Below are 15,895 nucleotides of genomic sequence, written 5' to 3'. Positions count from 1 at the left end.
ACTTTGACAAAATGAGAGCGTATACATCAGCTTGATCCAAGCGAAGATGTTCCACTGTGAAGCATAGAGAGGGACGGTTTACAGGGTTAATACTGAGCCGACATTCAATAGGGCACGTTTACAAACAGTGTCTTGCTTTTTCTTTTGTTTTCTTTCTTTTTTTTTTCTTTTTTTTTTAACAAAAATAGACACGGCTTAACCAGCCTCGTATTCCCTTTTTTTGTCTGAATAGTTTCTATAAAAAGTTGAGTTGGTCTATGTACACTGTGAGAAGACCACCTGAAGCATTTCCTGTTCCTTTAGAAAGACCAGCAGGGCCAATGCTGGGGATTGTGAACAGCGCAGAGGGACGGATGGAGAGGGAGAGAAAAAGAAAGAGAGAGAGAGAGAGAACTCTGCCTGTGCCCACGCAGAGCGGAAGAAAAGGTGAAGAAACGCAGGAAGAAGGACAGAATCTTCTTTCATCTAAAACTTTCAACGTCAAACACTATTTGTCGCAGGAGGTGGGGATGCATACCATGTGACCTAGAAAATCCTCCAATCAGGTAGCACAGGCATGTGGGGTTTTTTTTGGGTTTTTTTACTGAATGCCACTGGCTTTACTCATTCTCTCAGGTCATTGTGCTGTGCGTCCACACTCAGCGGCCGAATAATTTTATTAACACATCTCCCGTTCCCCTGTTGGAGGACTAACTAAACTACATGGTATATATCGAAGGTCCCGCCCCTTTAAGAGGCATTAGTTAGCGGGGTGTGTCCCTCTCCTCTGATTGGTCCAGCAGTCATGTCTCTCAAACCGATGACTGATCCCACACCTGTGAAGAAGCAGAAGAGACAAGTAAGGGAATCAGCATTAAGCTTGTATTGGAGTATATTGGCAGTATGAAAACATGCAGACCAGTGTCAGCAAGAGGCCAGCAGTGCTCACATGGTCTGTTAACTGTAGGTGTTAAGCGTGCGTAGCTATGGAAAGTTCAGTATCTCTTGCTGGTGTTAGTGTAAAGGTTAACAGTGTTCAGGTGCTGTGCTGACTGTAAGTGTTAAGTGTATGTATCTCCGAGTGCTGTTATGGTGAACACTAGGGTGTATGCCGGAGGCTTTGACACTGTGAGTGATCAGTCACAGGTGGGTGGACCTTATTGATTGGACCAATAGGAGTGCGGGCGGAGCCTGTGTGAAGTCTCTGTCGCGGTTCCTCAAAAGCCCGGCCAGGCGAACGCTCCCTGCGTAGCTCCATGACCCTGGCGGGTGACCGGTCCATGCGGGGGTCCATCACCCGCCCCGGGGACCTCTCCAGGCGGGGATCGGCCAGGCGGCCCGGGGACTTCTCGCGGTCCATGGGTCGTACGGGCGACTTGTCGCGGCGGAACTCGGTGCGCGCCTCGCGGTAGCGGTGGGGCGTGCCGGGCTGGTGGAGGCCGTCCTGCACCATGGGGCCGGCCGCCAGCCGCTTGGAGATGTGCTCGTTGTAGGAGGGGGGGCCGCGTTTGTTAGGGCTGCAGGACAGAGCAGGGAGGCAGTTAGTGACTTGGGAGGGGGGCACAGAGGCGGAATCAGCGGCCTGAGGCGCAGAGGCGGCAGAGCTGAGCATGGTAAGTGTGTGAACACAGCTGTGGAATTAGGGTGAACAGATGAAGAGTTAAAAGAGTGGGAAAAAAACAGGGAAGGCTCCTCCCCTGCTGATGGACATGCAGAATCTGACTGTTTAAGGGCTTTTCACATCTTAGATCTGACGAGTCAGGTGCAGTTTTTTTTTTTTTCTTTTTCTTTCCTCTCAGGTTTGACAGGAAGCCTAAACACACTCGTCTGCACAAGACTTGTCTGCATGCCCTGTTTCTTTAATTAGTCATATGATTTGATATGATTTGATTTGATTTGATTAGTGGCAATACATTTTTGGTCCCTGTTGTTGGAAAATGTCCAGAGTGCTTTCTTTAGAAGGTGTAGCTCTGTCCACAGACATCATCACTGCATACTCTGTCATGGTCATATATGAGAGAGAGAGAGGGGGAGCTGATAGGCCAGTCCTGAGTGTGGTCTGACTGATGAATCAAGCTTTACCCTTTTCACTCCCTGAACACCACAGTTTCAATGCACTTCTGTTCTCAGAGGGGAACTAATTAAGTGGCGTGGTCATTGGCTGAACAGAGATGGTGGTTGTGTCAGTCCTGGATGATACACCCCCTTTGGGGTGTGAGTGATGGGTAAGAATGAGCACATCTGTCCAGTGAATCCTCAGGACTTAACATGTAACACAGTGGTCAAAGTTACTGATGGGCTTATGTGTCTCTACAGGATGAACTGTACCGACATATTTCCCACCAGCAGGTGGCAGTGTTTCCACACAAGGTAACAGTGACCAGAGAACACAAAGCACTTTATTTAGCACAATTCATAAAACAAGCTTACACATTCACCAACTTCTAAAAGTGACGATTCACTGTCTGTTACAAATGAAAAAGGCACTCTTCCTCCTGTTTTAAGGGGAAAAAAGAGGGATTCAGTAATGACTCCAGAGAGAAACAGACCAGAGGCTCTACTCGTCCCTCTGTGGGAAGGTTGAGTCTGTAGTGCGGTTGATTAAGAGAAGACCACAGTGTGACAGGTGAAGTCATAAGGCCTCTCTGTGTGTTACTGCCACCACCACCAAAACCACATCTAAAACTCAGCAAACTCCTCACAGCCAATCAGATGCCACCGGCCCCGTGCACATGCCTCCTACCATGTGACCAGGCCTTTATGAAGGTCTGTGAAGAGCCCGTGGGCCAGAGTATAGCCTTTCCAGACGGCTTAAACCCACCCAACCTGAGGGACCACTTAACACCAGGCCCAGACCACCAGTCAGCCAATGTGCTCTCATTCATATTCACCTCACAGAGTTCATACAACCCCCTACCATCACAGTAGGCTGTTCTGTGATACACTCAGAGTCTGTTTCCATAGAAATGTGTGAGATGAGAGAGAGAGAGAGAAGTAAGAGAGGCAGATGGAGAGGTGTGAGAGAGCAGGAGTGTGTGTCTGCACAACAGGGCTGCCTCACAGGGGTGTGAGGTCTGTGCAGTCTCTCAGATCACCACAGTCACTGGCCTAAAATAACTCCCCTCTCTAATAACTCCCCTCTCTCATACAGTAATAACTCCCTCTCTAATGACTCCCCTCTCTCATACAGTAATGACTCCCCTCTCTCATACAGTAATGACTCCCTCTCTAATGACTCCCCTCTCTCATACAGTAATGACTCCCCTCTCTCATACAGTAATAACTCCCTCTCTAATGACTCCCCTCTCTCATACAGTAATAACTCCCTCTCTAAAAACTCCCCTCTCTCATACAGTAATGACTCCCCTTTCTAATGTCTCTCCTCTCTCATACAGTAATGACTCCCCTCTCTCATACAGTAATGACTCCCTTCTCTAATAAAGCCCATCTCTCATATGGTAATGACTCCCCTCTCTCATACAGTAATAACTCCCTCTCTAATGACTCCCCTCTCTCATACAGTAATGACTCCCCTCTCTCATACAGTAATGACTCCCTCTCTAATGACTCCCCTCTCTCATACAGTAATAACTCCCTCTCTCATACAGTAATAACTCCCTCTCTAATGACTCCCCTCTCTCATACAGTAATGACTCCCCTCTCTCATACAGTAATGACTCCCTCTCTAATGACTCCCCTCTCTCATACAGTAATGACTCCCCTCTCTCATACAGTAATAACTCCCTCTCTAATGACTCCCCTCTCTCATACAGTAATAACTCCCTCTCTAAAAACTCCCCTCTCTCATACAGTAATGACTCCCCTTTCTAATGTCTCTCCTCTCTCATACAGTAATGACTCCCCTCTCTCATACAGTAACGACTCCCTTCTCTAATAAAGCCCATCTCTCATATGGTAATGACTCCCCTCTCTCATACAGTAATAACTCCCTTCTCTAATAACTCCCCTCTCTCATACAGTAATAACTCCCTCTCTAATAACTCCCCTCTCTCATACAGTAATGACTCCCTTCTCTAATGACTCCCCTCTCTCATACAGTAATGACTCCCCCTTCTCTCATACAGTAATGACTCCCCTCTCTCATACAGTAGTGACTCCCTTCTCTAATGACTCCCCTCTCTAATGACTCCCCTCTCTCATACAGTAATGACTCCCTTCTCTAATGACTCCCCTCTCTCATACAGTAATGACTCCCTCTCTAATGACTCCCCTCTCTCATACAGTAATGACTCCCTTCTCTAATGACTCCCCTCTCTCATACAGTAATGACTCCCCTCTCTCGTATAGTAATGACTCCCCTTTCTAATGTCTCTCCTCTCTCATACAGTAATAACTCCCTCTCTAATGACTCCCCTCTCTCATATAGTAATGACTCCCCTTTCTAATGTCTCTCCTCTCTCATACAGTAATGACTCCCCTCTCTAATAAAGCCCCTCTCTCATATAGTAATGACTCCCCTCTCTCATACAGTAATAACTCCTTCTCTAATGACTCCCCTCTCTCATATAGTAATGACTCCCCTCTCTCATGCAGTAATAACTCCCCTCTCTAATGACTCCTCTCTCTCATACAGTAATGACTCCCTTCTCTAATGACTCCCCTTTCTAATGTCTCTCCTCTCTCATACAGTAATGACTCCGTTCTCTAATGACTCCCCCTCTCATACAGTAATGACTCCCCCTTCTCTCATACAGTAATAACTCGTTCTCTAATGACTCCCCTCTCTCATACAGTAATGACTCGTACAGTAGCTTGTGTGACTAAAACAGCATTAAATGTTTTCCATCATGTAAGCTGGTTAATTTCTGTTAAAACACTGTAGTGCCAGTCACTCGTGGTTAAGAGCAGTCTTTCAGACCACACCCATGTGAGCAGACCTGTCTGTGTGTGTGTGTGTGTGTGTGTGTGAGGGCGGGCAGTACTGACCTGCGGGTGGAGCTGTTTCTCTGCTGATCCCCGGTGCCCTCCTGTGTCAGGTTGCCCTTACAGCAGATGACACGGAGTTTGTTCTGGTAGGAGGAGGCCAGGTAGATGGCACCAGAGGAGATGGCTGGGCCCAGGTACCGCGGGTTAGGAATGTCCAGATGAGCGTACGAGTGTGGCCTACGCAAACAAACAAATAACCTGTATGTCATTGTTCTGGCGTAGTGATGGAAAAACAGGGTAACGCTTCAACACTAAAAGGCATTTACTTCCATTAGGTGTGGGATTTCTGTTCTAATATTTCTGACTGCAGTACCTTTGGGCTGGAGTTAGCTGCTGTATAAATAAGATGTGTGTGTGAGAGTGTTTTATAGTAGTCTGTAGTTGTGTGTGTGTGTGTGTGTGTGTGTGGGTGTGTGTGTGTGGGTGTGTTTTATAGTAGTCTGTAGTTGTGTGTGTGTGTGTGTGTGTGTGTGTGTGTGTGGGTGTGTTTTATAGTAGTCTGTAGTTGTGTGTGTGTGTGTGTGTGTGTGAGTGTGTTTTATAGTAGTCTGTAGTTGTTTTTACCCCAGTGCAGAGTGGCTCTGAATCTCAATGACGTCCAGGGAGTTAAAGTAAGTGACAAACAGGTATGGCTCTCTGTAGGCTGGAGGGAAAATCACACACACACACACACACACACACACACACACACACACACACACACACACACACAGTCAGTGCAGGTTCTTATACGCATCATCTTGTCATGGCACAGTGAGACACAGCCAGATTAAACACACACACACACAGTGTGACATCAGTGGGTGGAGACAGTACTGGTCTGGGGCGGGGCATACGTACCAAAGGACAGAGGCAGTCTGCTCCATTTGATGTCGTCGGTTCGACTCCTGCGGCCGTACGCGTCCACAAACACGCCAAACTCTGGCACCAAAACGTAACCAACATTAACACACACCTTAACACCTTCATTCTCTCTCTCACACACCTTAACGCCTTCATTCTCTCTAACACACTCTAACACACACTCACATCCACATCCACATGCAAACACACTCTACAAAAGGACACAGAACCTTCATCATCTTTATCATATAAACTCATTAATAACAGATAAGGAGGCTGCTTTTCATCATACACACACACGCAGGCATGGACTGGAGTTGTGTGTGTGTGTGTGTGTGTACGTACCGTGGAAGCAGAGCAGATATTCGTCTTTCTGCGGTGCACTGGTGACCTGGATAATGGAAATGGGAAAACTGTGGGAAGAGGCAGCGAAGACGGCAGAGGCCAGCGTCACGTCGTTCTTATCCAGGAACTCTGTTAATCAATACACAGATCCAAACAATCAATACATCCACCCAATCAACACATCCACCCAATCAACCAATCAATACATTCACCCAATCAATACATCAGTCAATCAATACATCCACCCAATCAACCAATCAATACAGCCACCCAATCAGTACATCCACCCAATCAATCAGTAAATCAGTCAATCAATACAGCCACCCAATCAATCACTACATCAGTCAATCAATACAGCCACCCAATCAATCACTACATCAGTACATCCACCCAATCAATCAACAAATCAATACATCCACCCAATCAATAAATCAATCAATACATCCACCCAATCAATCAATACATCAATCAGTACACCCACCCAATCAATCAACAAATCAATACATCCACCCAATCAATAAATCAATCAATACATCAACACAATTAGTCCACCAACACAAACACCACATCTATGCAATCAATGAATACATCCACACAATCAAAACATCCACTCAGTGAATCAGTCCACCAATACAATCAACCAATCAACTCACCAACCCAATCAATCAGTCGATCAATACATCCCCCCAATCAGTCAATAATAAAGAGGAGTGAATGCGCGGATCTGTCTCTATCACACACTGCTGAATTACAGATTACAGGGCTACAGACAATGTGTGTCAGGGGTGTAAAGGCACACGCACACGCACTCACACACACACACACACGCACACACACACACACACACACAGTGTATGTAAGTGGACACTGGTGGTAAAGCAGCTGTAGTTACTGACATACTAACACTGACTGATCTGCTGAAACAGTGTAAAGACACGTCAGTGGTTTGGACACATGGCCTCTACTGCTATCAGTCTTTTAATGCTCACTTGTCACGATCAGAGGGAGGGGCATGACTGTTGAGCTGTTCTATCTACAGAGACGTGTGTTAAGTGAAGGGACTTTCACTCTGCCATGTATAGGGAGGGAAATTACCCTCCTGTTTACTAACGCAGGTTACCATCTCAAGTGTTTAACTGCAGACTGCTTATGAAAACCATAAAGATATGGAGAGGAAAGTGTTGGAACATGAGTGGTGGTCTGGTCAGAGGAAAAGACGCACCAGTGTCTAAATGGTCACGTAGACGAACATGAATGGGTAAACGGGCAGCCGTGCGAGAGAGGAGATCATTCATTAATTATCACAGTTTATCATTTATTTACTATTATAGGAAACACAGTACAGTGACACATACTGTTACCATACAAACTTCAAGGTTAATCAATTAGTATGTAGTACTCTTTGTGAGTGTGTGTGTGTGTGCATGTGTGTGTGTGTGTGCGTGTGCGTGTGTATGCATACCTTCCAGGACATACTGCTTCATCTCTATCTCGTAGAACTTATTGGTGCCGATGATGATGCTGTAGCCAGTGAAGTGAATGCAGCTACAGGGTTCCGACGTCTCAATCTCCTACACACACACACACAGACAGACAGAGCAGTCAAACACACTCAACTATTGAACACCACAGAGAAAGAGAGGGAGAGAGAGAGAGAGAGAGAGACAGAGACAGAGAGAGACACAGAGAGAGAGAGAGAGAGACAGACAGACAGACAGAGACAGATACAGAGAGAGAGAGAGAGGTACAGAGAGAGAGACAGGGGGGTATGAGACTGTACCTTTCTGATGCAGAATTTGTTGAGGCTGTCATTGTATCGAAGGATGGTTATCTTATTGGGCATAGCAGCACAGATACAAAGTCCATTCTCAATCTGGAACACACACACACACACACAATCAAAGGGTTTCACTTGTTATTTGTGATGTACAGGTAGGAAAAGTCTTTTTGTGAGTGTTGATTGCTGTGGTTACACTGACTGCACTGAAGCACCATGAGCAGGACACTCACAGTTTAACTGTTTTATCACTGTAACTGTGTCTGTCATAGCTTATACACTACACACACACACACCCACATACACACTCACATACACACTCACACTGACACTCACACTGACACTCACACTGACACTCACACACAAACCCTCACACCCTCACACACACACACACACACCCTCACACACACACTCACACTCACACACACACACACAAACCCTCACACCCTCACACCCTCACACACACACACACACACACACACACACACACTCACACCCTCACACACACACTCAGACACTCAGACACTCAGACACACACAGGGCAACTCAGTGTTACACAAACTGAAGTGAAATAAGACGTCAGGCCCGAGGCAGCCACAGGGTGAAGGACATGAGTGTTTTCTCTCTGTCTGAGAGGGTGGTTGTGTATATGGAGGGGGTGGCGATGGGGAGGGGGTGTATCAGGATGGGGGCTGCCGAGGCGACGAGGAGGGGGGGGTGAGCCTACCTTGCCTGAGGCGAAGAGATGACAGCCTTTGACTGTCTCGAATATGTACGGACTCAGCTCTGACTGGGTGGGCAGTGCAGACTGGGAGAGAGACTGTTTTACTCTCTTTATCTCCACCTGACACAATGCTCTCTCCTCACCTGATATAAAACACACACACACACACACACACACACAGACACACACACACAGACAGACAGACAGACAGACACACACACACGTACATACACACACACGACATACATTATGAGCAAGAAATGAACAAAGGGAAAGTGTCTTATGTTGTTTGCAATACACTGAAAATCTGAACAGAACAGCTGGTTTAAAGGCAGTAATGTTTACTCAGACAGAGACTGATGAAACTAATGCAGATAAAGAGACAGCCCAAGATTATGGCTAAGTGAGTGCATTAAGTGATTTAATTAAGATCCATTTAAATAACTGAGAATTAATGAGTGTGTATCATTAATTAAACGGGTAAGCGATACACACACACACACAGAATAAGAGGTGTAAAGAGACAGTGTGGTTGTGAGAGGGGTCTGTGAGTGTCTGACCTGTGATCATAAGAAGTTTGTCGTGTTCTTTGAGAATCTGGATTTGGAAGACAGAGGTGAGGCCAGGAATGTGAGTGAGGGAGTTTTTAATCACATTCAGAGCGTACAGGCCTTCCTCTGATCCCACCAGCACAATCTGAAACACACACACACACACACACACACAAATCAGCAAACCTGCAGTGCTCTCTCTGGCACCCCCTTCAGCTGCTTTTACACTCCTGTAACTCAGAGATAACACTGTGTTGGTCTGGTAGACTGTCTAAGAGATAACACTGTGTTGGTCTGGTAGACTGTCTATCTAAGAGATAACACTGTGTTGGTCTGGTAGACTGTCTATCTAAGAGATAACACTGTGTTGGTCTGGTAGACTGTCTATCTAAGAGATAACACTGTGTTGGTCTGGTAGACTGTCTATCTAAAAGATAACACTGTGTTGGTCTGGTAGACTGTCTATCTAAGAGATAACACTGTGTTGGTCTGGTAGACTGTCTAAGAGATAACACTGTGTTGGTCTGGTAGACTGTCTAAGAGATAACACTGTGTTGGTTTGGTAGACTGTCTATCTAAGAGATAACACTGTGTTGGTTTGGTAGACTGTCTATCTAAGAGATAACACTGTGTTGGTCTGGTAGACTGTCTATCTAAGAGATAACACTGTGTTGGTTTGGTAGACTGTCTAAGAGATAACACTGTGTTGGTTTGGTAGACTGTCTAAGAGATAACACTGTGCTGGTCTGGTAGACTGTCTAAGAGATAACACTGTGTTGGTTTGGTAGACTGTCTATCTAAAAGATAACACTGTGTTGGTCTGGTAGACTGTCTATCAGAGAGATAACACTGTGTTGGTCTGGTAGACTGTCTAAGAGATAACACTGTGTTGGTCTGGTAGACTGTCTATCTAAGAGATAACACTGTGTTGGTCTGGTAGACTGTCTATCTAAGAGATAACACTGTGTTGGTTTGGTAGACTGTCTAAGAGATAACACTGTGTTGGTTTGGTAGACTGTCTAAGAGATAACACTGTGTTGGTCTGGTAGACTGTCTAAGAGATAACACTGTGTTGGTCTGGTAGACTGTCTAAGAGATAACACTGTGTTGGTCTGGTAGACTGTCTAAGAGATAACACTGTGTTGGTTTGGTAGACTGTCTAAGAGATAACACTGTGTTGGTTTGGTAGACTGTCTAAGAGATAACACTGTGCTGGTCTGGTAGACTGTCTAAGAGATAACACTGTGTTGGTTTGGTAGACTGTCTATCTAAGAGATAACACTGTGTTGGTCTGGTAGACTGTCTAAGAGATAACACTGTGTTGGTTTGGTAGACTGTCTATCTAAGAGATAACACTGTGTTGGTCTGGTAGACTGTCTATCTAAGAGATAACACTGTGTTGGTTTGGTAGACTGTCTAAGAGATAACACTGTGTTGGTTTGGTAGACTGTCTAAGAGATAACACTGTGTTGGTTTGGTAGACTGTCTAAGAGATAACACCGTGTTGATTTGGCAGACTGTCTGTCAGAGAGATAACACCGTGTTGGTTTGGTCGACTGTCTATCAAAGAGATAACACTGGTTGCAGAGTTCCTCCGTGAACTATTTCAAGTTCTCTGTGTTCTTTCTAAACCATATTTTTATTTTTGTGCCTGTAGTAAAAATGTTTGGTGTGCACTGCCCAACTGCTGTCTGTGTGCTTTTAGGACTGAGCGAACTTAAACGTGGTCTGGTGTAGTGAAAAGAAGGTGTGTAGTTTTAAATCCATCGCTGAGTGAGAGTTTGAGGATTACCTGGTCTGTTAAGGGTAAGGTACAGTTAATGTCCAAACGATCATCTCCCTCTAACTTCAGCAGTGAGTTCCCCAACAGTTTCTGTAAGAGAGAGAGAGAGAATTTGAGAGGAGTAGTGGTGTGTTTGATAGTGATAGAATTTGGCAGTCTAGCTGACATCCAGCGTTCACAGTGCAGAACACAGGCGGCAGCCACACCTCATTCAGCCAGCAGGACTGAGGGCCAGGGCAGACAGCTGCCTGGAACTAACCCCCCACCTCCACACACACACACAAACACGACTCAAAGCTTCAAAGAGCTTCAAAGAGTTGGAGTTGTTTTGAGCTGCGTGGCTGAGGAAACATAGAGGGATTCCAGATTTGGAATTCTCTGATGGTTTGAGCAGCGCTCCACATGGCAGGCAGACAGAGCAGTCACGTAGACATAACCCCTGAACAGGTGGGGGGGGGGTACAACACAGAGGCTTCAGAACATTGCAGGCTGAAGCGGTAACCATGGAAACAGGGCAGAGCCAGTCAGGGTAGGTCACACATCCACACCAGCCTACACAAGCATGCACAGAGTGTCTGATGACAGGCATGTGTTTGTGGATGTGATTGTGGATGTGATTGTGGATGTGTTTGTGTGATTGTGGATGTGTTTGTGTGTTTGGATGTGTGTGGGATTTTTGTCCACATGCCAATGACCCAAGCAGCAGGCAGTGTGTGTCTGGGTGTGATTGTGTTTGGATGTGTGTGTTTGGATGTGTTTGTGTGTTTGGATGTGTTTGTGTGTTTGGATGTGTGTGGGGCAGCAGGCAGTGTGTGTCTCCTGTATGTATCTCTTCACATTCACGTATACATCTCTTTACCTGAACCAACGGAGAGAGAGGCTTCTGTCTTTTACCAACACCCGCCTGCGGTAATCAACATGTACACACACACACGCACGTGCACGCACACACACATGCGCGTGCACACACACACACACACACACACACACACACACACACAAACACACAGACACGCACGCACGCATGCACGCGCACACACACACACACACACACACAAACGGACACACAAACAAACACGCACACGGACACACACACGGACACACACACGGACACACACACGGACACACACACACGGACACACACACACGGACACACACACACGGACACACAATGTAACATGGTCCCACATCACAGATCATGCGCATTCATTCAGAGAATGAAAAGATAGAAAAGAAAGAAAGAGTGATGATGAGAGGGAGGTACATTTCAGAAAAATACTACTTTCTCTCTCTCTCTCTCCGTCTCTCTCTCTCTCTCCTTCTCTCTCTCTCTCTCCCTCTCCGTCTCTCTCTCTCTCTCCCCTGACTGACAGATTTTAATGAAGGGCAAACTGGCTGTGATTCGTAGCTCATTAAGTTTAATAGAGGTCAAATCTAAAATGTTTAAATCCAGGAGGTAAGAACAGAATGGTCAAACCGCAGGACAAATATTACAAAACTAGAAGAATATTACAAAAACTCTGAGATAAAAAAAATTAAAATCCAAATCAAGAGTATACGCGCACACACACACACACGCGCACACACACACACACACACACACACACTTGTCCACTCACCGCATCTGCCTCTGACTTCTCCCTGGAGCCACGGCTGCTGGCCACCACTGACTCCAGGACTGCAACCCAGCGCTGTTTATCAGGGAAACTGGGAGCCATGAAGTACAGAGACTGACCAGGCCAACATGTGGTGTGTGGGTGGGACTCCAACTTCAGCACATACGGGTAATCTGTTCCATACAAACACATACAGCAGTGAGATAACAACCTCCTCTCTATTCACACTCTCTGTCTCTGTCTCCCTCTCCCTCACACACACGCACACACACACACACACAGTGGACAGACCTGATTTGGCAGTGTTGATAAGCTCTGATGCTCCTACAGCTCCGTGAACAGTGACCTCGCCGTCGGGCAAACACAACTCAAACTCCTCAAGAGGCTTCACCGAGTCTGCAATGTGCGCACACACACACGCACACGCACGCACGAACACACGCACACACGCGCACATGCACGCGCACACGCACACACAAACAGAGCAGTGAGACAGCAACATACGCACACATAACTATATTCATATCTACACACACACACACATATTGATAAATTGATGTGTATACCTTCTCTGGGTTCTGATTCATAGATGGAGACTTTAGTCCCGTCCAACACTACATACTTCCTCTCCCAACCCTGCTGGCCCCGCTTCCCATTCCTGCAGGAAATAATCGCGCACACGCACACGCACACGCACACGCGCACGCGCACATGCACACAGACACAGACATGCACACGCACACAGACCCACACACGCACACAGACACAGACACACACACGCACACGCACACACACCAATTATTTAAGTTTTTTTCACATCCACAAAATACCTGAAATTACCAATACATTAACAAGAAAAACTGTTGAACTGAACAAGGTTCATTCATCTTTTACTATACCATCTTCTCACATCTCTCTATCTGATTCTCTCTGTCTCTCTCACACACACACACTCACACACACACGCACACGCACACGCACACGCACACGCACACACTCACACACACACTCACACAGCTTTTACTACACAGTCTTCCCACATCTCTGATTCTCTCTCTCTCTCTCACACACTCACACACACACTCACACAGCTTTTACTACACAGTCTTCCCACATCTCTGATTCTCTCACACACACAGACACACACACACACACACACACACACAGTGGAGCTCTCTCTGCGTGACCCACCTGGGTTGTTTCATCCAGCCCTCCAGGCGGACGTGTCCACTGGCCTCTTTGACCTGCAGGGCGGGGGAGTTGGCTTTGTCCCGACACAGGGCCTCTGAGAAGTGTGCCGCATACTCGGCCGGCAGACCACAGGTGGCGGGCAGACAGGGCGAGCACTTCGGATGGCACAGGGTATGGCACTCTGAGGAGAGACGGGGAGACAGGGAAAGAGGGAGAGAGAGAGAGAGAGAGAAAAAGAGAGAGAGAGAGAGAGAGAGAGGACATCTTGATGTTGAGGCTGAGTGTTAGTTTAACAGTGTTGACAGGTCCGATCAGGTCATTTGAGTTTGAGGTTGATGCTGAGTGTTAGTTTAACAGTGTTGACAGGTCCGATCAGGTCATTTGAATTTGCTTTTCTGACCCTACAGTCAACAGCTCAAATATTACATTCATTGTCATGTGTAGTGATAAGTGATCAGTAATACTGCGACTGTGTGTGTGTGTGTTTTATGTGATGTAACGAGTGTGTGTGTTTTATATGGTGCGTTTTATGTGGTGTAATGAGTGTGAGTGTTTGTGTGTGTGTGTGTGTGTTTGTGCATGTTTTATGTGTTGTGATGTGTTTGTGCGTGTTTTATGTGTTGTGATGTGTATGTTTTATATGGTGTGATGTGCGTGCATGCGTGTGTGTACCTAGGCAGGTAGCAGCTTGGCGGCCAAAATGCACAGTGTCCAGACACACGGCACACTTGGCTGCCCTCATGTTCAGGCCCACGGTGAAACGATGGGGAATGTTATGGTGCATTCTTTCTTTGACACGACGCCCGTACTCTACAAACAGACAGAGAGAGAAAGAGAGGGAAAATACCAGTTAACTGACTGGTCTATCGGAGAGCGATGAAGGATAGGCCTGTAGTGTGGTACATTCTCCACTGTACGTGAAATTTAGTTTAAGACCAGTCTAGATCTCTGTCAGGTCAAACAAGCCCTAAATGACATGATAATCAAGTCCATGCTGAAGTCAGTCCACACTGATGTAACACTGTGGTAACACTGCCGTAACACTGCCATAACACTGTGGTAACACTGCCGTAACACTGCCGTAACACTGCGGTAACACTGCGGTAACACTGCCGTAACACTGCCGTAACACTGCGGTAACACTGCGGTAACACTGCGGTACCACTGCGGTAACACTGCTGTAAGACTGCGGTAACACTGCTGTAACACTGCTGTAAGACTGTGGTAACACTGTGGTAACACTGTGGTAACACTGCCGTAACACTGTGGTAACACTGCCGTAACACTGCCGTAACACTGCGGTAACACTGCTGTAAGACTGTGGTAACACTGCTGTAACACTGCGGTAAGACTGTGGTAACACTGATGTAACACTGCTGTAACACTGCTGTAAGACTGTGGTAACACTGTGGTAACACTGTGGTAACACTGCCGTAACACTGCTGTAACACTGCCGTAACACTGCGGTAACACTGCTGTAAGACTGTGGTAACACTGCTGTAACACTGCGGTAAGACTGTGGTAACACTGCTGTAACACTGCTGTAACACTGCTGTAACACTGCTGTAACACTGCGGTAAGACTGTGGTAACACTGCTGTAACACTGCTGTAAGACTGTGGTAACACTGCTGTAACACTGCTGTAAGACTGCTGTAACACTGCTGTAAGACTGTGGTAACACTGCTGTAACACTGCTGTAACACTGCTGTAACACTGCTGTAAGACTGTGGTAACACTGATGTAACACTGCTGTAACACTGCTGTAAGACTGCTGTAACACTGCTGTAAGACTGTGGTAACACTGCTGTAACACTGCTGTAAGACTGTGGTAACACTGCTGTAACACTGCTGTAACACTGCTGTAACACTGCTGTAACACTGCTGTAAGACTGTGGTAACACTGCCGTAACACTGCCGTAACACTGCCGTAACACTGCCGTAACACTGCTGCAACACTGCAGTAAGACTGTGGTAACACTGCTGTAACACTGCGGTAACACTGCTGTAACACTGCTGTAACACTGCTGTAACACTGCTGTAACACTGCTGTAACACTGCTGTAACACTGCGGTAAGACTGTGGTAACACTGCTGTAACACTGCTGTAACACTGCTGTAAGACTGTGGTAACACTGATGT

General features: G+C 46.5%; 1 protein-coding gene across 1 annotated transcript in view; it reads right to left on the bottom strand.

Annotated features, from left to right (window-relative positions):
• Nucleotides 1-791: 791 nt before the first annotated feature.
• cita (citron rho-interacting serine/threonine kinase a) overlaps nt 792-15,895 on the bottom strand; it is an 81,817-nt gene continuing 66,713 nt past the window's right edge. The window contains exons 33-50 of the mRNA XM_030775270.1: nt 14,429-14,566; nt 13,757-13,937; nt 13,132-13,223; nt 12,857-12,961; nt 12,569-12,738; nt 10,959-11,039; nt 9,176-9,311; nt 8,619-8,758; nt 7,895-7,987; nt 7,577-7,685; nt 6,115-6,243; nt 5,767-5,847; nt 5,491-5,569; nt 4,923-5,103; nt 3,860-3,861; nt 1,310-1,496; nt 1,136-1,231; nt 792-815 (exon numbers count right to left, since the gene is read on the bottom strand). Coding sequence (XP_030631130.1) covers nt 792-815; nt 1,136-1,231; nt 1,310-1,496; nt 3,860-3,861; nt 4,923-5,103; nt 5,491-5,569; nt 5,767-5,847; nt 6,115-6,243; nt 7,577-7,685; nt 7,895-7,987; nt 8,619-8,758; nt 9,176-9,311; nt 10,959-11,039; nt 12,569-12,738; nt 12,857-12,961; nt 13,132-13,223; nt 13,757-13,937; nt 14,429-14,566 — 2,024 coding nt within the window. The remainder of the gene's footprint in view (nt 816-1,135; nt 1,232-1,309; nt 1,497-3,859; nt 3,862-4,922; nt 5,104-5,490; nt 5,570-5,766; nt 5,848-6,114; nt 6,244-7,576; nt 7,686-7,894; nt 7,988-8,618; nt 8,759-9,175; nt 9,312-10,958; nt 11,040-12,568; nt 12,739-12,856; nt 12,962-13,131; nt 13,224-13,756; nt 13,938-14,428; nt 14,567-15,895) is intronic.

This window comes from Chanos chanos, chromosome 1 (genome assembly GCF_902362185.1).
Source record: "Chanos chanos chromosome 1, fChaCha1.1, whole genome shotgun sequence".
NCBI classification, from domain to species: Eukaryota; Metazoa; Chordata; class Actinopteri; order Gonorynchiformes; family Chanidae; genus Chanos; species Chanos chanos.
This window is presented reverse-complemented; position numbering and strand designations above follow the sequence as displayed.